Source organism: Pristis pectinata, chromosome 1, assembly GCF_009764475.1.
Source record: "Pristis pectinata isolate sPriPec2 chromosome 1, sPriPec2.1.pri, whole genome shotgun sequence".
In the NCBI taxonomy this organism is placed as follows: Eukaryota; Metazoa; Chordata; class Chondrichthyes; order Rhinopristiformes; family Pristidae; genus Pristis; species Pristis pectinata.
Window position 1 is genome coordinate 102,230,789 of NC_067405.1, and position 26,934 is coordinate 102,257,722.

General features: G+C 42.0%; 1 protein-coding gene across 6 annotated transcripts in view; it reads right to left on the minus strand.

The window, feature by feature from the left end:
- The window catches only part of stxbp6 (syntaxin binding protein 6 (amisyn)), a 250,154-nt gene that overhangs the window by 49,215 nt on the left and 174,005 nt on the right, over window positions 1–26,934 (minus strand). For 5 of the 6 annotated variants that reach the window (XM_052021985.1, XM_052021961.1, XM_052021975.1 and 2 more), the window contains one exon: window positions 26,443–26,608. In XM_052021985.1, coding sequence (XP_051877945.1) covers window positions 26,443–26,608 — 166 coding nt within the window. The remainder of the gene's footprint in view (window positions 1–26,442; window positions 26,609–26,934) is intronic. The other variant, XM_052022002.1, reaches the window with a different exon arrangement.

Sequence of the window (26,934 nt, forward strand, 5' to 3'; positions counted from 1 at the left end):
TAATCCTAACCTAACTCATTTTATTCTCCCCATTTTCCCATCAGTTCCCCGCCATATTCTACCACTCATCTACACACTAGGGGCAATTGAAAGCGGCCAATTGACCCACCAAGCTGCACATTTTTAGGACGTCAGAGGAAATGGGAGCACCTGGACGAAATCCACGCAGTCACAGGGAGAAGGTGCGCACCCCACACACCAGAGGTCAGGACTGAAGCTTGTCATTGGAGCTGAGAGGCCACTACACCACAGTGCTGCCCACGATCACTGAAACAGGGATTGGAGGAACAGTAATGTGCAAGGAAGACAGGTGGGGATGGAGACTGTGACTGGAGCAGCAGTGTGCTGGAGAGACAGAGGTGGGGTTGGTGGGTGAGACTGATTGGACCAGAGTGCAGAGGAGCTGCAAGTATGCTGGGATTAGGTGTCTGTGGCCCAGTGTGCTTTGCAGGTCCTGCCCCTCCACCCTCAAGTTCAATTACAGACACCGATCTCAAATTTTACCACTCATGTTTCACACTCCCCTCATCATAGTTTCATCATCATGAGGTGACGAACATGCATGGTTACAATAAGCAGTGGAAATAGGCATTACTGGCCTGGCAGAAGATAAACATAGTTTTGGGTTAGAAATTATTTTACTTTGGGCCACAAACCTCCTAATTTCTGGCAAGCCCGGCTCTGGCACCGAGAGAGCAGCGATAGAGTGAATGCTTCCAATTCCATTCACAGAGAGCACCCTCTAACATAACTGTCTGATGTATTCCCTTTTCCTCACACCAGCCACCCTTACACTGGTGTGGAAGTCCGAAAGAGTTCTAATTCCCAGCATGAATATCCTCGTCCTGCCAACCACAGAAAAGTCAGTCATCAGGTCAGAGAAAATTTACCCACAATTCAATGGCACATTGCTTAAATTTCATTGTATGCCTGGAATTTTCAAAAGTTCCTAATTTTGTTTTGGAAGCTTGTGCAGTAATGGCAAAACCTGTCATTCTGTACCACTGTCTCTAGCCTAGGCATATATAGTATGAGGATCAATGGAAGAGTTTTGCCTTAAATGAGACCACTTTTAAAAATAGAATCTTTGAAGAACTTTTCATCAGTCACTCTACCCATTTCATCGAAAGCAGGAAGGTCCTTGCTCATCTCCCATCGCTTCCTTTCTATAAAATTTCTAACTACTAGTCTCAAACTTCATCAATTTCTTTCCTGTGGTTGTGTAAAATACATCTCCAGAGAGTCCAATCACTTACCCTTGACATTCAATGGCATTACCTTTGCTGAGTTCCCCCGACCAGCAACAATCTGGGGGTGGGGAGTGCGGTGGGGTCACCAGAAACTTAACTGAACCAGGCAGATAAATACTATGGCTACAGGAGCAGGTCTGAGTCTGGCTATCCTTCAGCGAGTTACTCTCTTTCTGGCACACCAAGGTCTTGCTACCATTTACAAAGAGCTTGGTGGAATACTATCCACTTGCCTGGATGAGTGCACACCAATCATTCTCAAGAAGCTTGACACCATCCAGGACAGGCAACCACTGAACTCCATCAACCACCCTAAATATTCCTTCCTTCCACCACTGGCAAACAGTGGCTTTAGTCTGTACCTTCAACTGAATGCTCTGCAATTACTTATCCAGGCAACTCTGAGAGTAACTGCAAAGATTACAAACTCTACCACCGAGAAACAAGGGCAGGGGCATGGGAGACACCAGCAACTTCAGGTTTCCCTCCAAGTTGAACACCATCCTGACTTGGAAACATATTGCTGGTCCTTCATTGCTGGGTCTAAATCTTGGCACTCTCTACCCAACAGCAGTGTGGGAGTAACTCCACGAGAAGGACTGTCGTTCATGGCAGCGGCTCAGACACACCTTCTCAAGAGCAATTAGGGATGAGCGATAAATACTGGCCCTGCCTGCAACACACAAATCCTGAAGTCAATATAAATAAAACTGGGCAATTCATGATTCTTGCATTTTACTCTGTTTATAACTTTCACCAGCTAAGTGACCAGGGTGTGATGGAGAAGACAGAGGAAAAGGAAGACAAAGACTACTCTGCTTAAGATGAAGCTGGTACCAAAAGATAAAAAGTGACTGACGAAAAGTTCTCCAAAAATTATTTTTTGAAATACTAAGTGGTATCACTTAAGAGTGCTTTGCAAACCCTCTTCCCCTGATGCACATACTCAATGTGAATGGGCCAGAGAAAATCTATAGTATGACAGGAATCCATGACTGCTCAGGCCACCAACAAAATAATAAACTTATGAAAATTCTAGGCATACATTGGAAACTTCAGCAATGTATTGCCTCAACAACATGAGACTAAGTATTGAAAAACATGACAATTTCATTTTACTGCTTTGTTGAAATCAAAGCCACAGCATGCAGCTCAAGCAAAATACAGAACCTTGGTGTGAGAAAAATATAATAGCGGCTCATTGGTCTTGGAAATGCTACCATGTTCATCTCATTCAATAGGTAATTAGTCTGATAACAGAAGGTACATTTTAAACCTCGAGTTCTCATGCACGATAGCAAACATTGCTTTGATTTCATTTTGCAGGCTTTTGTAATCTTTGAAATTATGCGAATTCTGCTACTTTTGTTTTGAGTATCAGAGAATGGAATTGAAGAAAATGCACAAAAAGGAAGCTATTCAGCACGTCATATTTTTCAGGTTGGCAGAGAGCTACCCAACCCAACACCACCTTCCAGGAGAGTGTCCTTAGCCCTGTAGGTCACAGCTCTTCAACCAAATATCAAGCACCATTTAAATGTACTGAGGGCTTTTGCCCCTATCAGCCTATTAATCAGTGAGTTCCAGATCCCCACCCCCTCTGGTTGAAGAAATTTCTTCCCCTCACCTGCCCTCTACTCTTTCTGCCGATAACTTTAAATCCATGTGCCTGATCTTTGAGCCCTCTGCAAGTTAAACAAGTACCACATCATTTTATACACCTCAGTTAAGTCTCTCCTCAGCTTCCTATGTTCCAAAGAAAACAATCCTGGCTTACCCAATCTTTTCTCGTAGCTACAGTTTTGCAATCATACCAGTATCCTCTTAAATCTCCTCTCCAAATGCATCTTTCTTGTAATGTGGAGACTAGAATTGTGAGAGGCACTCAAGCTGTAGTCCAACTAATGTTGCATAATTTCCAGAATAACCTCCTTTATGTTATATTCTGTGCCTCAGCATCCCATACAGGCTTTTTACCACCTTATCCAAATGCCCAGCTACTTTTGAGGATCTGTTGACATTTGTTCCAAGGTCTCTTGGTTCCTCCACACCAGTCACAATCCAGCTATTTACTTTACACTCTCTTGCCTGGCAAAACGTCCTAACGCATCATCTTGTACCTTTCTGAATCAAATACCATTTTGCTGTCCTACCCCCCCTCCCATCACCTCCCCCCCCCCTCCCAAACTCACCGTGACATCTATATCTTCTCACAGGTCTAAACCTCCACCTCCCCCCCCCCCCCACCCCAACAATCAACAACAGAGTCAACTTTCATATCTGCAAAATTTCTTACCATACTGGTGCATTTAAGTCCAAATCATTAACATATAACACAAAGAGTTACACAACATACATTTATTTCCAGTCCTTTGGCCCTCTCTTGTCCAGATACTGCAGAAGGATAACCTATATTATATATATTGGGCATAGAAAGCCTAGAATGACGGCAAATTCATTATCCCATCATTCTCGATTCAGTGTCCTTTGCTAGGTTGCTAGCATAACACCTGTCTCAAGTCGCCTTTCTGCAAAGAGAAATGGGAAGCAATCAAGAACAAAAATTTGTAAGCCTATTCACGAGCAATGGAAAATTAATTAATTGCTATTCTCTCTGCACAAAGACAACATTGTGAAATGAAATGGTAAATATTGCTGCTTAGGTGCAGCACACATGAAGACAAAACAACAGAGGGCTTGAGATCAGGTGATCGCTCCTGACAGATTTACACAATACTTGATGCTTTCTCTCTATCTGAGCTTTGTTCCAAAGTGGTGATGATTCATTTCATACAGTTCACCAATTCAACACCTTCGCTTCAAGCAGACACAACATAAACGAAAATGTCTCCAAATTTAAATTTTAATTTCAGCCTGTCACAATGCAAGTGCAACTTGTCAAGGTGAAAACATTTTCTACTTATTGCTGCCTGGATGCAGTAAAATTTCACATTGTGGACTGAAATACCAGCAACTAGTACAAACACGGAGCATACAAGTCTTAGAGCAATCATCTTTCTGGAGAAAGTGGAATTTTAAAAGTTTGAAAATTGTTTCATGGAAGGACATACCAGCCATCATCATAAACAGACAACTGAAATGTATTGCAAGAAAATGCGACAAGAAATGAATCAACAGATGAATGAGATGAATTCTGGAGATGAGGTGAGAGTGACTGGCCGTGACATCAATGGAGTGGCTTGGTGATTGCTGAGCCAGCCACCTTCCAACTGTGCCACTGGCAGGAAGAATCCCCCGGCTTTTAAGTCAGCAGGTGGACTCCCATCATTCAACAACCCACCTCTACCAAGATTTTTCCACAGAAATGGATGGCTGAATGACAAAAGGTTTTGCTGAGTGAGCCCCAGGTCTTTCTCGGAGTCTCTGTCTCAGGCTGTTGTATCATGGAAGTAATAGGCCACATGTTCGCCTTGGCAAGTTACAGCCTCAACCTGTGCTGCTTGACATACATCAAACCTGCCGAGTGCATGACTGAGTTTGGCAGGTCAATCCCAGTGTTCAGTGCATCTGGGGTGATGGGGTTTGGAGGGGAAGGGAAAGGTCACGTGACAGGTTCTGATGAAGGGTCTTCAACCTGCAACATTAACTGTTCCTCTTTCCACAGATGCTGACTCAACCACTGAGTGCTTCCAGCACTGTTCTCACACTCACACGGGTGGTGGAGTTTGGGAATCTGAATTTGGTTGAGATGGCCCATATAGTTGTTTGCCTGAAATATGAACCAGCAAGGCACAGGACAAATAATTAAATGAAAGCCCTCATATTTTAAAAATGTTAAATGTTTTTTTTAAATTACACTTGTGCTTCTGCAAAACGGAACTCCATGTAGCGTTTCTCAGCTGTGACTTTTTTTGGGTGGAGGGTAATGGACATGGCTGAGAAATATCACCAATGGTTTCCACATCAATCACCTACTGAACAATGTCAGTGATGGTCAGCAAGACTGGCTATAAGACCTGCTCTTCTTTCCCTTCCCCATCCCAGACTACCTATGAATGCCCTGTCAAACCCATGCGCTCAGCAAGCTCAAAGAACGCAGAGTAGCCTGTGTTACCAAAGCAATTTGCTGATAAGTAGTAGAGCAGACATCACATTGGACAATCTGGCCCATTATTTCCATGACACGTTTGGGAATGGTATCAACAACAGTCCAAAAGGGATTCTGACTTCAAGAGACTGGCTGTACCTTTCTTCTACATAATCATCTTTTGGGATCTGGGTACCATTGAAACATTTATTACCCATCCCTATTTGCCCTTGCAATAAAAGTGGCTTGTGGAGCCATTTCAGAGGACATTTAAGAGTCTGCATTCAAATATAATTTTGACCAGGCAAGGATGGCAGATTTCCTCTCTTGAAGAACATTAATGATTCACATTATGTTGTTTACAATAATATGGTGGCATTGACTGCTTTCTTTTGAAAAAAAAATTACACTTATAATTGAAATTAATTTCCACAGTTGCCAAGATGAGATTTAAACTCTGCTATCTGGACTGTTAGACTCTGGACTACTAAACCAGTAACTTAGCTGCTTTGCCACCACTGTACCAATGCAGGTGTCCTTTTGTCTGCTTCTTCTTTAATTATAGTCTCTGTGAAATGACAGCCAAATTTGATTTATTGTGAGCAATACTTTTTGTTGATCTATTTGCACGTGTATATTTTTTAATCTATGTGAATGCAAAAAAGGATTCCTTTCTCCACCTCATCTCTTCAAAAACATCACTCGACAACTGTCACCTTGGCTTTTTTTTAAAACATAGCTATGCCTTAAACAAAGTAAAAAACTTGATAACTCACTAGTACAACAGTTTTGCTGAAGTTTTAACAGTAGGTGGGTGGATGGAAGTGACAGAATAGAGACAGTTATTGGTAAAGCATGGCAGCACTATTTATGGCTGTTCTCAGAAATTACAGGTTATTACTGGCGTGAAGCATCACTGCTCTCAGACTTCAAAGGAAAATACATTCTCCTTAAAACACAGCTTGCAGTCTGATGGAAATCATTAGTTTCTCAAAGTAACAAAAAAGTATAGACCCAACAAAATCTCATCGCCTCACCAAATCTTTAGTCCATTTTGTCAAGGTGCTGCCTGGATATAGCGCAAGGCTTGGAGCACGTCTTTGGTGCTATTAATTTTTTTTGTAACTGATAGTAATCTTTATGTCTTTCACTGTACTGTTGTCGCAAAACAACAAATTTCATGACATATGTCAGTGATCATAAACCTGATTCTGAAACTGGCTTCAAGGCTCCTACACTAGATCAACTAGACTTACTGCTTATATCACTTCTTGTGAACTTTTGGAAGAAAGTGAGCACATCAGAAAACAAAAGGATCACTTTCATTAAGACATTTCTCAGTCAGTGTTCTCAGTGGAGAATGATACACACATAAAGGGTGTAGGGGTCAGGCACATCTGAGGTTGTGGCTGCCAGTGAAACCTCAGCACAGGAAGGTAAGAGGAGGAAATGGAAGGTGTAGAAGATTCTAACTGGAAATCTGCCTTGGAACGGCTTCTACTTGCCTGCGTTCCCCTTACTGGGACTAGTGAAAACAAGATCAACATCATGACAATTATACCTTTTCATTGAATAGTCCTGTACTTTGGAGGAAGAAAATATTGGAGAAGTCGAGGTGAAGCTCTAGAAACCGGCATCTGCTGCATTGTTTTGGAATTTGGAAGGAAAACTTCTGAAAGCTGAAGCATAAAGCAGAAGGGCAGGTGTGGGCGAGATTATATGAAGATGCTGTAACAATGTAGATGCATTGTTAACACTCAGCTCACATACACATCTGCTGAAGCATAAGCGTTTCAGTATAAACTCAATACAGAGCAGAATCAATCAGAGTCACATTGTTGAATGATTACGGTCATAAAAAAAATAGACAAACTTCACAATTTACTTTAGTTAAGTGAAGCAAATTGCTTCAGTCTCTGCTGTCCATTAGAAGCGTCACTTATAGAAATGAAATAATCCAAACTCATTTCATGTCGGATTTTTCAGCTGGCAGACTACTTCCATCACATCAGTTCGAGTTGTACTCAAACACAGATCCAGCAGGTAAGGACATTGCACTTTTTCTTTTCCCACTCTACTAAGTACCTTAAATCCTTAAGTAAAAAAGCATTGGTCTGTCCTGTCATTAAGACATCAACTAACATTGGGAATGAGAGAGACCGAGTTGTCAAGGCGACATCTGGGTTATAAACAGTGCGGCAGTGGGATAAACCACCCCCTTTGCTCCTCATTAATGAAGTTCTAGCTCCCGCCTCCACATCTCCACAGATTTTTTTCCTTTGTGTAACTTTTTTGCTTTACAAATATCAGTAAAATTCTGTAGCTGTTACTTATTCTGTATTTTTCTTTCTTATTCTTTCCAAACTTGGTGTTCTGCACCATTTGACTTGGATTTTCTTCTCGATTTCTTAGTAAGAAACATATATGAAGAAATTATGTTTCCCCTCCTCCTAAATTATAGAGACAGTTGCTTTGCATTTGAGTCAGACATGAATACCACAGCCAAAACATTCCTGTGGACTGGGTGCACTTGAATGAAAGATTGCTCCCATATGAAGAAAGTAATCATGAACTAATGTTTTCACTTACAGAATACACGCTCAAAGGGAAAGACTGTGCATCCCTTAATTTATTATTTTTATTGCCAAAGTGAACCGTTCCTTGGAATGATCAGGTTGATCAATCCAGCAAGAGAAAGACCAGGCATTTTTCTAACTTCAGAAAGGGATATATTAACACTTAATGACAAGATGTCAAATGTATCCTCTCTCAGACAAATGCAAGTGACCCTATGGTGCATCTGAAGTAACGTTCATCCCTCAATCAGCATCACTAAAAAATATTTTCTGGTTAAGGCTGTAGGACTTTGCTGTTTCCAAATTGATTGTATGTTTCACGAATTAGAGTAATTATTACAATTTAGAAGTACTTCAGTGTGTTTAAAGCATTTTAAAGAGTACCAAGAGCACTAATGTTATTAAAATGCAAGTTTTATGTATCTATTGGCTTTGACCATTTCCTCTACGCCTTTGTGTTGCTTTGTCCCCAGCCCACCCAAGACAATCACCGTAAAGAAACAGAGAGACTTCTGTCTGTGACTTGTACATTCCTGCTACATTGTCAGATTATGGACTGAGCTCTCTCATTGCAATTTACAGATGCAAAGATTACTTCATCTAAAATTTTTGAAAGCCAATCGAAAGGACAATTGATAAGGGAGCCCTGATGGGCCAGAGCTAAAGTCAAAACATCAAAACTGAATGCAGTTTGTCTAGTTGTACTTGATCCAGCCCACCACCCGTGGCGGCACTTACTTTTTACGGCCCTGTTCACGCTGGAGGTCTGGCTGCTGCAGCAGTCCATGAGCCAGAGTGGGTCATGATTGGCAACCAGGCCTCAGGTGGGTGGATCCTTAGTCCCCATCCCCAGACCACCCTCATGGCCTTTTGACAACTCAATGCTGTCCAAGGCCTTTGAAGTTTTCAAATGCCTCTGATAATTACGAGGAACTTAAAACAGTTCAAACAGATTTCAATAATTAAAAAGATAAAAATTTTAAAAGTAAGAACTCTATTTAAAATCATCTTAAAGTATTAGAAATAAATCAACTAAGTGCAACAGAGAACAAAATAAACCATTTACCTTATCAGGGTCAGCAAGTCCATTCAGAAGAATGGAATTGTGCCAAATGGTTGTTGGCATAAAGTTGAGTGGGTGGATCAAAAGGGCCTGAGGGCCCTCAGGGGAGGGCATCAGTGGACTCTGCATTTGGTTAAGGGATACAGTAGTCATGGACATACATGCCAGAATGCACTGCTTGATCACTTTTCCCACCTTTACTGCTGGCCCACACCAAGCTTTTATGTAGCTTCTCAGCTCCTTCACTGCTCATTATGGATGGCATATTCCAAACGTGCAAGCTGAAACTTGCCTTTGGCAAACACACTCCTCCATAGGGCTGGAAGTAAGCTCTTCTGTGATTTCACTCTTATTTATCAAATTACAACAAGACCATTTCTGTCCAAGGTTTCTCAGGCTACATTGCCCAGCACATGTATGCTGTTTCTGAGCTTAAAATTCTATATGTTATAGCTGGTGTCACAAATTAATCTTGCCCTGGTGCATGATGCCCTTAATCATATTGCCTCAATTCAACCATGAAATTGTTTAAAATTTTTGTGAATGAACTATGTCCATCACTATATCATAATGTAACACATCAACAATTACTGGAGATGTACTACAGACACTGTCATGTGCAGCTTACTTAAACCCATCAAAACCTCTTCAGCATGCAGTAAGCTCAAATCAGTAACAAGATGAAATATTTGCTGCTTTTTCTGGCTAAGTCAAGCTGCAAAATACTTCAAGGCAAGGTGACATCAAGGATAGTGCAGTTTCATGCCCTATCTCTGGACGCAATATCAATATCTGTGGCATGGATCACAACAACTTAACAAGAGTACTTCTGGAGTACTTCCATCCTTAGTGATGTTTCCCAATAAGATCAAAAGAAGCCACGTTACAGAACCAGGTTCCCCTTCCAGTCAATCATCTTAACTTGGAACATATAAGACAAGTGCAGGAGCACTATGGCCACGTGGGCTGCAACAGATAAAGTCAGCTCACTATATTTTTTCCAAAGGACCTGAAAGTAGGCAATACATGCAGCCTTGTCAAGATCACACAGAACCCAAGAACAAAACAGGAATAAATGCTTCATCAATTGCCTATCTTGCTACTTTTAGAGTTGCTGTGAAACTATTTCAGGGTATGAAACTTGGAATTACAGTAATCACAAATGGTCTACCAGTGAATACAAGGACAGCAGCCTTCATTTCAAAGATTCCAAATCCCTGAAAGCATCAATGAACTTGAACAAAATTGCCATCACACACAGATGCCAGAAGCCAAATGTTACTGAGGCATTGGAAATGAAAGCATTAACCTCATAGATTTCTAACCAGGGAGTTTCCTGAAATCCCACTTGAGACATGTCCCAATCCTGTTCAAAGTTGATAGAAAATAAAACTCGTGCTCTTGCAATACCAGAGGAAAGTGGACATAAACCATCTACCGCCACTCTTGCCAAGATTAACTACAGGGTGTTAAATCAAACATGGAACCCTCCCAGTCTGTGGGCAGCTGAAACATAAAGATTGATTGTGTCCAATGTTTGATTCCACAGCCTATAGTTAATCTTAATCAGTGTGGTGGTAAACAGTTTACAATTGAGTTTTGTTTTGGAATGAGAGAAGATACCAAAATTCCTTTTTCAATTTGCAATTCACAAGCTCAGCCTGTAATGAGTCAGTGTGCACAGATCAGGCAAGCATGCAATCAGGCTTGGCCGGGATTCTTACTGGAGTCAAACAGCCAGTTGGCACATGAATAATAGCCATTTGGATGAGAGCTTGGATATGTCACCTTTCAATGAATCAACACCTGTAAGGAACGAAAAATAGACCAAAAGACAGTAGAGATTGGCTAACTTGCCCTTCATGTACATTTAGATAACATGACATTTATTCTCTACAATAATAACATCAAAATGCCTTGCAATTTCAAAGCAATATTGCAATTTCAAAGGAATTACAAAAAATGAGCCATTTGAAATGGTTTCATCACCAAAATTGTTCAACAAACCATCTATTTGCAAATTTGTTACTCATAAATTAATTCATGAATTTAATTATATTAGTTTATTAATATAATCATTTATTAATTATATTAAATTACATAACTTGTTTCTGATGATGTGAGAAATAAATAAATATAAAAGACAAAGACATACTACTATATGGCAGGTCTGACAGCAAATCTCCAGCAAAGGTGATGTTTTCCACAGCCTGCTACTTTGGATATAGTTCCTTTGAAATTCCACTTATTTAAAATAAACATTGTTATTACTCATTGGTACATATTGTTCATAACCTCTGCAAAAAAAACAGGTATCATCACAATCTCTATATAACTGAAAAAAAATTAGTGTTTGCAAAATTGGGTTGTTAAGAAGGCGTATGGTGTGTTGGCCTTCATTAGTCAGGGTATTGAGTTCAAGAGCCACAAGGTAATGTTGCAGCTCTATAGAACTCTGGTTGGACCACACTTGGAATATTGTGTTCAGTTCTGGTGGCCTCATTATAGGAAGGATATGGAAGCTTTAGAGAGGGTGCAGAGGAGATTTACCAGGATGCTGCCTGCATTGGACAGCATGGTTTATGAGGATAGGTTGAGTGAGCTAGGGCTCTTCTCTTTGGAGAAGAGGAGGATGAGAGGTGACTTGATAGAGGTTTACAAGATGATAAGAGGCATAGATGGAGTGGACAATCAGAGACTTTTTCCCAGGGTGAAAATAGCTAACATGAGGGGGCATAATTTTAAATTGGTTAGAGGAAGATTTAAGGGGGCATGTCAGGGGTAAGTCTTTTTACACAGAGTGATGGGTGTGTGGATCACACTGCCGGCAGAGGTTGTAGGGGCAGATACATTAGGGACATTTAAAAGTCTCTTAGATAGGCACATGGATGATAGAGGAATGGAGGACTATGTGGGAGGGAAGGGTTAGATAGATATTAAAGCAGGATAAAACTCGGCACAACATCGTGGGCCGAAAGGCCTGTACTGTGCTGTAATGTTCTATGTTCTATGAGTGTTTCATTGGAATTTCATTCCCAGCTGTCCACTAGATTAAAGTAATTTCAAAAGCTATAATTCCACTTTTGGTGCAATTTAGATTCTGACACAGAACAAATCATTCTATTTGTGGAAGTAAAATTATTTCCAACTTATTTCAGATGCAGTGTCAAAAAGAACTTAATAGCATCTAATCCCAAAGTAAGGATAAGATTTGTTGGAAAATGAACTGGATTATCAGATAACACTGCAATGATCTTATGTTGCCTCATGAAGTAAATTGCATTGCTGTTTATTTTGGCTTAGAGAATATGATATATTTTATTTATTAGTCACATGTACATCAAAACACACAGTGAAATGCGTCTTTTTGCATTACTGAGAATGTGCTGGGGGCAACCCGCAAATGTCACCAATCTTCTGGTGCCAACATAGCATGCCCACAGCTCCTAACCTGTACGTCTTTGGAATGTGGGAGGAAACCGGAGCACCAGGATTTTCTGAAATTGATGGGAAATTGGGCAAATTGATTGTAATGGTAAATATTTCCACCTTCTCAAACAGCAGAACAAGGAAGCAGGTACACTGCAAGGCTCGAATCTCTCACAGCTCCAAAAACTTTTATTACTTCGTTTCACATATTCTTTTGTGACATTTGTCCTTGATAAACTTGGCCCTGCAGCTCAGACCATTCATTTGCTGCTGACAAGCAATTCTCACAATGAAAACAACATCCCAGAGAGGACCGACAATGCTGATCTTGGTGTTCTCTAATTACAGGTTAGGATTTGTACTTTACCATGTGTCCTCATTATCACTGGTGACAACAATACTGGCTAATGAAGCACTTGCTTGCTGTGTTCCAAAAGCACTCAACACTAGTACATTAGGTCAGGCACAGCAACTGCCTTTCTGAAGGCAGCGCTCCCTCCTTCCGAATACGATCAACCTGCGAAGCACCTCACTGTGAATCTCAGCAAGAGTGCACCTTCAACCTCGTCAACGTGACATTTCAATTCCAAAACAATTCCTGAGCTCTCGGAATCAATATCAAACTGCCATCAAAATGTAATTAACAGCTTGTAAATTAAAAGCTTTACTTCCACTGCAAATAATGTGAAGGAACAATGCAGACCACAGAATTCTGTTATCCCTTTGCACAGCCTTTACTGAGTTCCAATGCTCACAGGGTTGAACCATTTCCTGGCAAATCTTCCAGCATTTCTTAACATGGCAAAGGAACAAGTCTTGTAGAATTATGAGGAAAACTTAAATGGCAATGAACTTGGGATAATGATAACTGGAAAGGTTAGTAGCTTAAATGCTAGTTGAGGGAGGCGTATTACATGCATTCACACTAGAACTTTGCATGTTCTTTCCCCAGGTCGTGGGGTGGGGTTCAGACAAAGAGCGAGATGGCAAACAAGAAGGCAACTACTGGAGAAGAGAGAGGGGGAGGAAGAAAAGGACAAGTGAGACAGAAACGGACGGAAGGAAGCACTCGAAAATGAGAAAGTGACATGGAAAAAATGAGATGAAGTAAAACTTATGAACCACAGAAGGTAAGACAAATCAATTTAAAGAGGACCCATCGGATACAAGTTAAGAGAAGCACACACATGTTCGGGGAAAGAAAATCCACCTGGTACTCATAGGGCAGAGAAAGAGAAGCAGTCTCACCTAGGGAAAGAGTGAGAACCAAAGTCAAATGCAGGTACAAGGACAAAATGAGGAGCACAGATGCATGGGGGAGGAAGTCCAGAAAGTGGAATAAAAAGCTTAAGAATGAGGGAGAAAATGCACGAGAGACACAGAGTGATTCCAACACAGCAGAGTAATCTGTGTCAAGGGTGGGATTGTTCCTCTATTTGCTGCAGGTAAAACAAAAACAATATCATAATATGACTCTGCTAATGTGCCATACATCCTTGTAGAGTTCAGTGTGTGATCTTCCCTTTGGAAAAACCTGAAGGCTTTCAAGTCTCTGCTGTTTTAGAACAAAGCAAAATGAAATACTTTATAAAGCAGCATTAATGAAACAGAATACACCATCATTGTTTCAGTTTGTCAATGTCAATGCCAATGTTGTGCATATGGTTAAGACTGCTACTTCCCCCTCCCTGCAGGGGCTCATCACTGCTCTATTGGCCACAGCTGGGTAAGTCTCACTGGAACACATCACTCACAATTCTTTCAATTTCCTGCCAGCGCACTTATAAACAAGTCTTGTTCCAGTCACTACCCTTTTGAAGACTGAAGTCATATATCAACACCACAATATATAAAAAAAATTATAGCTTTTTCAGAAAGTACCTTGAACTTAAAAAAAAGTTTCAATTTTGTCTATATCTGCAATTCCATTAACACTTTGTAGACATTCCATCACCCAGACTACTGCTTTCCAATTTCTCCATGCCATGCAATATCTGAGGGGGTCTGTCTAAGTGTCTATTGAGTGGTTGACAAGAGAAACCAGTGGGTCTCTCCGTGCAACAATTCTGGGGGCGCCAATTAGGAGGAGCTGCCTCTGGGGAGCAGCAATGTCAATCAAGGGTTGGTCACTTTTTCTGTCTCTGTGCCTGGAATCCCCGCAGCTCTTTCAAGTGAAAAGCTACCTTCTTATCACTGCCAGGAAGTAAAATTGCTGAACAAAAGAAAACAGACAATAACATAGCCCAGTTAGTACACTGGGGCACCATCAACCAATTTTTACATTGGCGTGCAGAATAACCTTTAGGAAAAGGGCATGTCCACAATGACTTGCTGCTCTTTTAACAGGAATTGGGAACAAACCGACTTGGCAAAACCACTTGCACAGTCATGTCTTTTATTGCTCAGGAAGTTTTAAAAAAATCAATTTCTATTGCAGGTTCTACTTAATACATTTCAGACTGATTTTACATATAATATCTAATATAATAAAATAGTTCAATAGTACTGTACAGCAGGTGGCCATTTAGATATTCAAATCTGTGCCGATTCTTAAGAGTAATCTCGGCAGGCCCTCTCCTCTCTTTCCCAATTGTCTGAAACCTTTGCTCCTTTAATTACCTATCCAATTCCCTTTTCAAAGCTAACATCGACTCTATTTTCACCACCCTATCAGGCTGTGCATCTATTTCCCCCATCAAATTGTGTTGCCTCTGGTTCTTTCTTCAATTGCATTAAATCTGTTTATTGATTCCTCTGCCAATGGATACCTTTATGTGCTCAATTTATACTCTATGATTTTAAAACAGCTCCAACAAATCATTTAGCCTTCTCCACTCTGAGCCCAACCCCCAGCTTGTTCAGTTTTCCCACACTGCTATTCTATCTCTGGAACCATTCCTGTAGATGTGTACCCTCTGCTAAGCCTTCACACCCTTGCTCAAGTAGAGTTCTCGGAATTAAACATGATACTCAGACTGGGACTAAATTTATGTTTTGTACTCTATATCCTTATTTATAAAACTCAGAATACCAAATATTTAGGACTGTACCATACAGAAAAATGTCATTTTTCATTGTTCCTCAGATGATCTATCATCTTGCACTTTACAGCAGAGAAAAATGAAAAATTATCATTACTGTCTGCATAGAACAAAATGATGTTGCAGATCTTCTGTTAGCAGAAATATGCCATTACATTAAAGCACTGCAGAAGCTTTTGGAATATAAATTATTAAGATGCATTATACAAAGCTGCTGGTTGCAAATAAGCTGGACAATCCTTCTCCACAGATTTATCTGATGGGTTTAAAAAGAAAAAAAATTATCCAATTAACTGAGAAATAAGCTACTGGGTACTCTGAATTAAGTTCAGGCTTAATTCTGGTCATTCAATTTAATGAGTCAGCTTTGGTGAAAAGTAGAAAGTAGGGCATCACCACTTAAACATCCACTCCATCTATAGGTTGGAATAATGGGGGAAAATTCCACATGAGAAACCAAGCAGCAAGAAGCAAAGCCCATAGTTATCACTGTGTCAGGTGCACTTTCATTCTCCATTTCAACAAACTCTTACAAATAAATTCTCGCCTATGGATCAAAGAGGCCTATTAACTGATGAATAATGATCTGAAGACCGCTTTCCTTTAAGTAATCAAACAGGTTAATCAGAGAGGAAGAAAATCAAAGACATAGTTCTAACCCTAATCCACAGCATTCAAGTCTTTGTGAGCTGGGTCAGTATTGAATTGATCAGTAATCACCAATATTTCTGCAACACATGATTGCTGCAGTCCTCGAAGACAGACTTTTAGAATTTCAGCACAGGTGTTGGAACCTGCCAGCTAGAAATTTGATTAAATTTATCCATAGGTGCAACACCTGCCACTTCACCTCCATCCAGGGACCCAAACTGTCCTTTCAGGTGAGACAGAGTTTCACCTGCACCTCCCTTAAGATCATCTACTGCATTTGGTGCTCCAAGTTTAGCCTCCTCTACATTGGCGAGACCAATCGCAGACTAGATGATGTTTCTCAGAACACCTGCACTCTGTCCGTAACCATGATCTGCATCTCCTCGTTGCCAGTCACTTCAGTTCCCCCTCCCACACAATCATTGATATTGTCAGTCCTCAGCCTGCTCCACTGCCAGAATTCTAAGAGCAAACTGGAGGAACAGCACCTCATTTTCCGTCTTGGAACCTTGCAGCCTAACGGCATGAACATTGAATTCTCCCACTTCAATTAATCCCCATCCCCTTTCCCCACAACCACCCTCCCACCACCCACCGCCCACCCCCCCCCCCCCCCCCCCCCACCAACATGCTTCTTCTCTTCTTCCCTTTCCTAGGCTCTTTCTCATTTTTCTAGCTCCCCCCCCTTACCTTTGACCCATCCCCCAGTGGATGTGCTCTCCCCTCCTCCCCCGCACCTGCCCATCACTATCTCTTACCTGCATTGACCTATTACCACCTTGTGCCTACCAGCCTCCCCTCTTTTGTCCACCTGTCACTGCTCTGGTTTTCCCTCCTATATATTGGGCTTCCCCTTTTCCTATCTTCAGTTCTGAGGAAGGGTCCTGACTTGAAACGTTGACCATCTGCTTTTCTCCACAGATGCTGCCTGGCCTGCTGAGTTCCTCCAGCGTCATAGTGCTCATGTTATTCTCTGTGCAAAGCAGCGGCAACGGTTTGAGCCGCTGATAAGGAGTGGTAACTGTGGCAAAAGTATAATATTTTCCCTCAAAAATGCTGGGGCAAAGAAACCAATAGTGTAGCATTCCAAAGGCTACTCTGCCTCATGCACCCTGCTGTAAAATGCACTAAAAAAATATAGATTCCAGAACAGTGTGTATATGTGGATCAGCTGTAATGCCATTCAGATTGAATAATATTACTATCCATAAATTAAGCTCTCAAAGTCTGGGTACTTGTGAGTAATCACAAACACTGTACATCAGCCCTGGGCAACGAGAGATAAGAACATGGAGATGCTGGAATCTGGAGCAACAGTCTGCTGGAGGAACTCAGCGGGTCGAACAGCATCTGTGGGGGCAAAGGCATTGTTGACGTTTCGGGTCAAAGCACTGCATCAGGACTAAGAATGGAGGGGGAAGGTTGCCAGTACAAAGAGAAGAGGGGGAGTGGTGAGACAGGGGCCATTGGGTGATCAGTGGACCGAGGAGGGGTGAAGGATGGAACCAGATTGGGGGGGGGGGGGGGCATGGAATGAAGCTAGGTAACAGGAGAGCAGGGAATGGAAAAGATGAACAAAAGGAGAGAGAACCTGGGTGGGCTGGTAGGAGCGGTAAAGGAACACAGGGTGTGGGTTACCTGAGATTAGAAAATTCAAACGTTCACACCATTAGGTTGTAGGCTACACAAGTGGAATAAGAGGTGTCCAACATTCCCTCTCCCTACCTGGTTCCATCTGCCCATCACGCACACACCTATCCACCTGGGTTTCTTCTCCCTTGGCCTCCCTTTGCTATCCTCTCCCCTGCCATGTTCCATCTGTCCATCATCCCTCCCATATCTGGTCCCACTCATCACTTTCCAGCCTCTCTCTCTCTACCTTTCTCCTCCACTCCCCACATCGGGCTCTACCTGCCCAGTTTTTTTCTTACTTTTTTTTCTTACCCGTTTCCACCAGCCTGTTGCAAAACTCCCCCGCAGGTTGGAAGAACAACACCTCATTCTGCCTTGGGGGTCTCCAACCTGATGGCCTTAACATCGATTTCTCTAGCTTCCGGTAACCCCACCCCTTCTTCCCTTCTCTCCCCGCCCCCCCCCCCCCCCCCCCCCCACCGCAACTCTTGGTCTTCCCTTATTCCTATGGCTCCCTTCCCCGCCTTGATGACCTGCCCATCTCCTCTCCTCCCCTCCTTCATCCTTTATTCCATGGTCCACTGCCCTCTCCTACTGGATTTCCCCTTCTTCAGCCCTTTGCCTCTTTCACCTATCACCTCTCAGCTTACTACATCTTCTCCCTCTCCCCCGCCACTACCTTCCCCCTCTCACCTGGACTCACCTATCCCCTGCCTGTGTGTGCTCCTCCCCCTCACCTTCTTATTCTGACTTCTGCCCTCTCCCTTTCCAGTCCTGATGAAGGGTCTTGGCCCAAAACGTCGACTGTTTATTTCCCTCCATGGATGCTGCCTGACCTGCTGAGTTCCTCCAGCACTTTGTGTATTGCTCCAGATTCCAGCATCTGCAGAATCTCTTGTGATTCACCCACCTCACCTGGTTTCACCTATCACCTGGAGACACAGGAGACTGCAGATGTTGGAATCTGGAGTAACATCAGATTATCTGATGTTGGTCCAGATTCCTCTCCCGTGTCGCACCCCACCTGAAGCTGCTCAACCCGCAGAGTTCCGCCAGCAGATTGCTTGCTGCTCCAGACTGCGTCTCAATTTTACCAGCCCACTGAGAAGGCAAGCTCACTTTGAAGTTTTCCTCCTCTTTTCACAGGTAACCCTCTCATCCTGTTCACCCCCTCTCTTCCTTCTGTGCACCTCTGGGTCCTCCCAGTTTTGTCCCTTTTCCCATACTCCCCTCCAGTCTCCCAGCACCCGCTTTCCACCCCCCACCCAGTTCCATCCACCTATCACCCACACATTTTATACACTGAATCCCACCATCCCCCATATGGTTTCATCTGCCCTTCAGCTCTCCCCCCGTGATTCCGATCCTATCAGATTCCGGCACTGGTAGCCTTTGTGATCCCACCTATCACCCTCCATCTCGACCTTTACCCTCTCCTCCCCCCACCTGGCTTCCTCGTTTTTTGCTTACCCCCACCTATCACCCACTTCTCCCTCCCCTACCTGGCTCCAACTGCCAATCATCCTCCACCCATCCTCGGTCCACCAATCTCCTCCTGGCCCCCCTCTCATCCTTTAATCTGGCCATTTTCCCTTCACACTCTCAGTATCCTGGTGCAGGGTTTCGATCGAAAACATCAACTATCCCTTTGCCTCCACAGATGCTGCTCGACTTAGAACATAGAACAGTACAGCTCAGGAACAGGCCCTTCGGCCCACAATGTTGTGCCCAACCAATTATATCAGCAATAAAATGCCCAACTAAACTAATCCCTTCTGCCTACACAATGTCAATATCCAACCACTTCCCTCACATTCACATGCCTATCTAAGAGCTTCTTGAACACCTCTATCGTATTTACCTCCACCACCACCCCAGGCAACGCATTCCAAGCACCCACCACTCTGTAAAAAAAAACTTGCCCCACACATCTCCTTTGAACTTACCTCTATCACCTTAAATGTATGCCCTCTCGAATTAGACATTTCAACCCTGGGGAAAAGATACTGGCTGTCTACTATTTATGCCCCTCATAATCTTATAAACCTCTATATCTCCCCTCAGTCTCCACCACTCCAGAGAGAACAACCCAAGTTTGTCTAACCTATCCTCATAGCACATGTTCTCTAATCAAAGCAGCATCTTGGTAAACCTCTTCTGCACCCTCTCCAAAGCCTTGACACCCTTCCTTTAATGGGGTGACCAGAACTAAATGCAGTACTCCAGATGCAGCCAAATTAAGTTTTATAAAGCTGCAGAATAACTTCCTGACTCTTGAACTCAATGCCTCAACTAATAAAGGCAAGCATACCATATGCCTTCTTTACCATCCTATCAACTGTGTAGCCACTTTCAGGGAGCTATGGACTCGGACCCCAAGATCCCTCTGCTCATCAACACTGTTAAGAGTCTTGCTATTAACAGTGTACTGTCTCTTTACATTTGATCTCCTAAGGTGCAACACTTCACATTTGACTGGGTTGAACTCCATCTGCCAATTCTGCAACTGATCTATATCCCGCTGTATCCTTTGCCAGTCTTCTACACTATCCACAACACCACCAACCTTTGTATCATCTGCAAATTTACTAACCCATCCATGTACATTTTCATCCAGGTCATTTATATACATCACAAACAGCAGAGGTCCCAGGATGGATCCCTGAGGAATGCCACTAGTCACAGCCCTCCAGCTAGACTAAGTCCCCTCGACCACTACCGTCTGTCTTCTAAAGGCAAGCCAGTTCTGAATCTGAACAACTAATTAACCTTGGATCCCATGCATCGTAATCTTCTGGATGAGCTTCCCATGAGGGACCTTGTCAAATGCCTTAAAAAAATCCATGTAAACAACATCCACAGCTCCACCTTCATCAATCACCCTCGTCAAAAAACTCAATCAAGTTAGTAAGGCATGACTTGCCCTGCACAAAGCCATGCTGACTGTCCCTAGTTAGGCTTTGGCTTTCCAAATGCTCATAAATCCTATCCCTAAGTATCCTCTCGAGTAACTTCCCTACTACTGACGTGAGACTCACCAGTCTACAGTTACAAGGACTTGCTGAGGTTCCTCCAACAGCTTGTTTGTTGCTCCAGATTCCAGCATCTGCAGTCTCTTGTATCTCCATGGAAAAATAACTATCCACTGCTCATAACATTGCAAATGTGTTTTATTTTAAAAAGGACCATTATGCATTTTGTGTTTTTTTTACAGGATGTTGGTGTTGCCAGCAAGGAGCCCATTCCCAAATGTTCTTGAGGTGGCAGTGATGAGCCATCTTTCTGAATTATTCCTGTTGATTTGGTAAATATACTGCCACCTGCACTGTGGCTTTGATACAATTGGTTTAAACTGGACACTTCAACTGGGAGTTTGAGCGAATTGCATTGCAGTGGTTCTGGAGTGACACACAGACCAAGTTACAAAAGGCAAAATTGCCTTCTCAAAAGTCCATTAAACCAGATGGTTTTAAACAAAAGTCCCTTTGTTTCAAGGCCAACATTACTGATGTCAGCACCTTTAATCTTGTTAATTAATCTAATTTAAATAAAGATACTGGTGGGATTAGAATTGATATCAAGAACTCTTTAGTACTAGTCCTTTAACAAGAGCGCTAACCTGTTTTTGCTGAATCTGATGTTTGAGGGTGAACTGTAATCTGTATTACTGTAACTAGTGTCTACAGATTAAAACATGAAGCCACGTGTTATCAATGCCAGGTCGCACTGCCTTAATATCTGCTCGCCTACTGTGGATGCATACAAGTCTTGACAATCAAACATAGTACACTTTAAACTTTTGCTTACAATTAAAGTTGAGGTCAGTACTGCCCTTCTGTTTAAAAGAAAATGGTACTTCCTGATCTTGTCAAACACAACTTGAAAACAATATTCCATAAACACATTTTGAGTGCTCCCCACAAGTACAATTCCTGGAAGGAAATATCACATTTGGATGCACATTGTCAGTGGCATTTATCTTGAATATTTATCAAAAGTAGGAGCTTGCACACTGAGCCAAACAAACAGAATCCACACATGAATTACTTCCTTGCCTCTTCAGACATTGAAAGACAAATGCGAAAGTATCCTCGCTGCTGACAAAGTAAGTATCCCTCAAAGAAGCATAGTTGAAAGGTTAGTACTTAGTTGGGCATGAAACCTCGCTATTAGCTGATGAGGGAGGGAGGGTGTGTATAGCAATTGCATTTCAGGCCGAAACCCTGCACCAGGACATTAGGAGTGTAGAGGGAAGATGGCCAGAATAAAGGGCGAAAAGGGGGCAAGAGTACACTTCATCCAAGTCAGCATTTCAAAGCCATTGCCCAATTGGTCCAGAAGGTTAGATCTCATAGGATCCAGGGTGAGCCAGCGAATTGGATACAAAATTAGCTTGGTGGCAGGAGTCAGAGGGTGGTGGTGGAAGGTTGTTTTTCAGATTGGAGGCCTGTGACCAGCAGTGTGCCACAGGGATCGGTGCTGGGTCCCCCGATGTCTTGTTATCTATATTAATGATTTGGATGAGAATGTAGATTGTCCGGTTAGTAAGTTTGCAGATGACACCAAAATTGGTGCTATCGTGGACAGAGAAGATGGCTAAGATTACAACAGGATCTGCATCGACTGAGAAAGTGTGCCAAGGATCAGCAGGTGGAAGTTAACTCAGACAAGCACTAAGTGTCACATTTTAGGAAGTTAAACCAGGGTAGGGCATCCACAGTACATGGCAGGGCCCTGGAGAGTGTTGTAGAACAGAGAGACCGAGGAAAACAAGTACATGGTTCCCTGAAAGTGGCGACACAGGGTGGTGAGGAAGGTGTTTGGCATACTTGCCTACACCGGTCAGGGCATTAAGTACAAGAATTAGGATAATGTTACAGATGTACAAGATGTTGGAGAGACCACTCTTGGACTATAGTGTGCAGTTCTGGTTGTTGAGCTATAGGAAGGATGTAATGAAGCTGGAAAGGCTGCAGAGAAGATTCACAAGGATGTTGCCTGGACTCCACGGCTTGAGTCATAAGGAGAGACTGGATAGGCTGGGGCTGTTTTCCCTGGAGTGTAGGAGGCTGAGGGGTGTAGAGGTATGTAAAATTATATAGATAATTATTGTATGGATAAGGTGAAAAATATTATTGTATAGATAAGGTTGTTGTCTCGAAATTAAGTTCCGCTGTAAAGTAACACAGTGCCACGAGGTCGCTTCGATAAAACGTGTTTATTAGCAGTGCACTGCTAAGGAGAAGTCTCTTCAGCACTTGTTAAGAGTCGCTTCCCGAGTTCTCCCCGTACAAAGGAGTAGACAGAAATTTATACAGATACTGTCACGCACACTTAATACATGCGGCGCCGCAAGTTTCGGTCAAGCCACAGAGATCCTGAGACAGACATTGCACCTATTGTCCGGCATAATTGAGTTATAATCAAGAAATTCAAAGACAGGTATCACCCCTCATTGTTTAAGACAAACTTCCACCTCGTTGTTTATTGCAGCCAGTACTCCTATTGTCTAGCATAACGGGACTGACAAGGTCCCAGACAAAGTAATTAACACCTTATCCATTGAGTCAGCAGCTTGCGTGCTGTTGCTTGCGAGGTATTTTTTTCTACCAGCTATAGGTACGGTTACAGTTTTTAACCCTTTACTTCAAGGTGAATCGTCACAGTCTTTTTCCCAGGGTTGGTGAGTCTAAAACTAGAAGGCATAGGTTTAAGGTGAGAGGGGAAAGACTTAAAGGGCACCTGAGGGGCAAGTTTTTCTACTCCGATGGCAGTGGGTATCTGGAACGAGCTGCCAGATGAAGTGGTAGACACAGGTATAATGACAATGTTTAAATGACATTTAGACAGGTACATGGATAAGAAAAGTTAAGAGGGATATGGGCCAAACACAGGCAAATGGGACTAGCTCATGTAAGCACCCTGGTTGCCATGAATGAGTTGGGCTGAAGGGCCTGTTTCAATCCTGTATGACTCTAACTTGCCCATGCTTTTGCATAAAGCCAGCAGTATTGGCTTATCAGTCTTGATCGGTTTGTGATGCTGCTGCAAAAAGGCATCTTTCAGAGCAGAAACAAGTGATTCAGGAATCATAAATGTATAGCATAACTATGACAAAGGAATACCATTCAGCTCATTTGAATTGCAAATATTGAGAAAGGCAAGGTCTCAGCATCCCCCACTAAAGCTACCTAATTATTTTAAATATTTCAAGGGCTCTTGCAACCACTCTACATGTCTGGAAGTTTAATCCATATATTAATCCTGTTTTTATATGCTTATAAATCTTACATACCTCAAAGATCAAAAGCTCCCTTTGTAAGGCTGTAAAGTCAAAGTTTCTCCCATCTTTCCTCATTATTCAATCCCCTGATACAAGGAACCAACCTAGCACCTGTCCTCTGGGCTTCCTCCAGCACTCAAATGTCTCATTCCTTGGGGAACAGAATTAGATGCATGGTTTTATAAGAGCAACGTACTGTTTGATCACTACCTCTTGGACATGAATTCTACAATTTTCTTCATATAATTTGAAATTCTTTTAATCTTGACTGCTCTTCCATTCTAGTTTGGTGTTGAATCTAACGAGGCCTCTTACTTTCCATTTGCTTCATCCTCAGCTATTTCAGCAGTACTTATGTAGAATTGTTAACCTTTCCTTCATGTAGTATTTTTATGTGCTACAACTGTTGGACCCACACGTTTTTCCAACTCAGTCTACTGACTGTGCTGTCATTTTCAACCCCAGTCCTTTTTTCAAACCCATTGCTTCTCCTATCTGGAAATTGGTGTCAAGTTCCATTATCCAATCTTTTAGATATAATGTTGCTCTTTTGGTTGGTTGTGAAAAACCCACGGCACTATTTCAGACAGCAGAGAAGTTTCTCCAGTGTCTTTGCAAATGTTTATCCCTGAAGCAATATAACTGATATAGATTGTTTGATCATTACCACATTGCGGCATGCAAATCTGTCTGCACTTCTCGCTACCTCGGTAAAGCAGCCAACATAATCAAAGACTCCTCCCACCCCAGACGTTCTTCTCCTCCCTCGCATTGAGCAGGATACTTACCACCAAGCTCAAGGACAGCTTCTATCCCACTGTTACAAGACTTTGAACGAATCTCTTGTACAATAAGGTGGACTCTTGACCTCACAATCTACCTTGTCATGGCCTTGTACCTTATTGCCTGCCTGCACTGCACTTTCTCTGTAACTGCAACACTATATTCTGCATTCTGTTATTGCTTTTCCCTTGTACTACCTCGATGTACTGATGTGGTGAAATGATCTGTATGGATGGCCTACAGATTTTCACTGTACCTTGGTACATGTGACAATAATGAACATATTTACCAATTTATCAAATCAGCTCTATATTTCCTGCATTTTGATTCAGAAAGAAATGCTGTCACCTGTAAATTCTTTGGGTTATCCAGTGTTATAGAAATGAAAGGCCTCCTTTTCTTTGAAAAGGGAAACAGTCATCGTTTTAGATCTAAGGCCGCAGACCCGGAACATTAACTCTTTCTTTATCCACAGATGCTGCCTGACCTGCTCAGTTTTGCCCAGCATTTTCTATTTTAATTCCAAATTTCCAGCAGCTGCATTTTTTTTAAACTTCCTCCTTTTCCTTCATTCATATACAATAGAAGCAGCACCAGCCCCAACATCTACCTCAGAGATACTCCAATCATCAATTCTCATCTAATCCAGCAACTTCAATTGAAAAGCAAAATAGTGCAGGTACTGGAAACCTAAATTAAACAAGAGAAATGCTTGAATTGCCAGCTGATCAGGCAGCATCTGTGCAACACAAAATGGTTCAGATGAAAAGTCATCTATCTGGAACATTGACCCTGTTTCTCTCCATGGAAGCTGCCTGATTTGGTGAGTAATTCCAGCTTCTTTAAATTGTTGCTTTCATCAAGTTTCTTACACTCAATTCACACAACTGCATTTAATTCTTAGTAATTCATAAGAAACCCTGCCAAAAGCATTTTGGAAGTTAAAGCAATATCATTGGGCTCACTATAATCAATTTGGGTTCTCACTTGGTCATCCAAGTGAAAGAAATTAATCACACTGGATCCTCTCCATTCAACAGCTGAAAACTAGGTTACTTACTGCAAACACATTTACTTACAACATTTAATTAATCTGTTACCAGGCTGTGAAGCAAGACTAATAGGATGTAAATTAAAAGCAAAGAACTGCAGTTGGTGGAAATTTGAAATTAAAATACAATGCTAAAAATATTCAGCAGTTCAGGCAGCAACTGTAGAGAGAGAAACAGAGTTAACATTTCTGGTAAATGACCTTTGATCAGAACGAGGAAAAGTTATGAATCAAATGAAATGTTTTAAGTAATAGAGAAGGAAGAGGTGGAGGCATTCTATATAAACATGCTTGTTTTCTAACTTTTCGTGGTTCTTGCTTTTCAGCTGAAATGTTAACTCTGTTTCTCTTCCCACAGAAACGTGCAACAGGTTTCTACATTTGAAAGCAGGGCACTTTCGATTGCAAGTGTGAGAGTGAACCAGGCAATGCAAGATAAAATCTGATTCTACCCATCGGATTGCAAGTCACGCAAATCACTTTTCCTGCTGTACACCATTATCACTTTGGAATCTTTAGCTGTGAGTGACATTTTCAGATGCTATCCTCATCCTTAATTATAATTGAATTAGAAGATAATTGTATTCAAAGTTACAGATTTGAAGACAATCACAATATAACAAAAGCAGACTTACCACCCAACACTTTAGATTGGCAATTAATGAACTCTGGCTTCTTGTCTGAAAGATATCGTTGAGAAATATTGTGAAGGATTTGAAAGAACGTACATTTCTCGGAGGCGGTGCTGGCAACCCACTGGTCAAAGGAGTTTTCAAACACTAGGTCGAATTCAGGACAATCCTGGAAGAAAATAATTAATAACTTGCTTTTGTGTTGAAGCGATGGCAATGCACAAAGAGAACCAACAATGCCCTACACACGCCCAGACTGAGGGGAATAGTTATTTTCATTTGATCAGTTTATAACAGACAAGCATCCTTAATGTCGCTCTCTTGAAATTACAAACTTTCTACATGTGCAGCACCTGTAGTCCAATAATCTTTTAATGTTTACTGGATTACAAATTTGAGAAATAGATTAACAATGGGAAGAAGTTTTCGGGCCCTCTTGAAGGTGCCACTGCCATCGCAAATCCCCAGATGCCAAATTCGATCAGATGATTGATG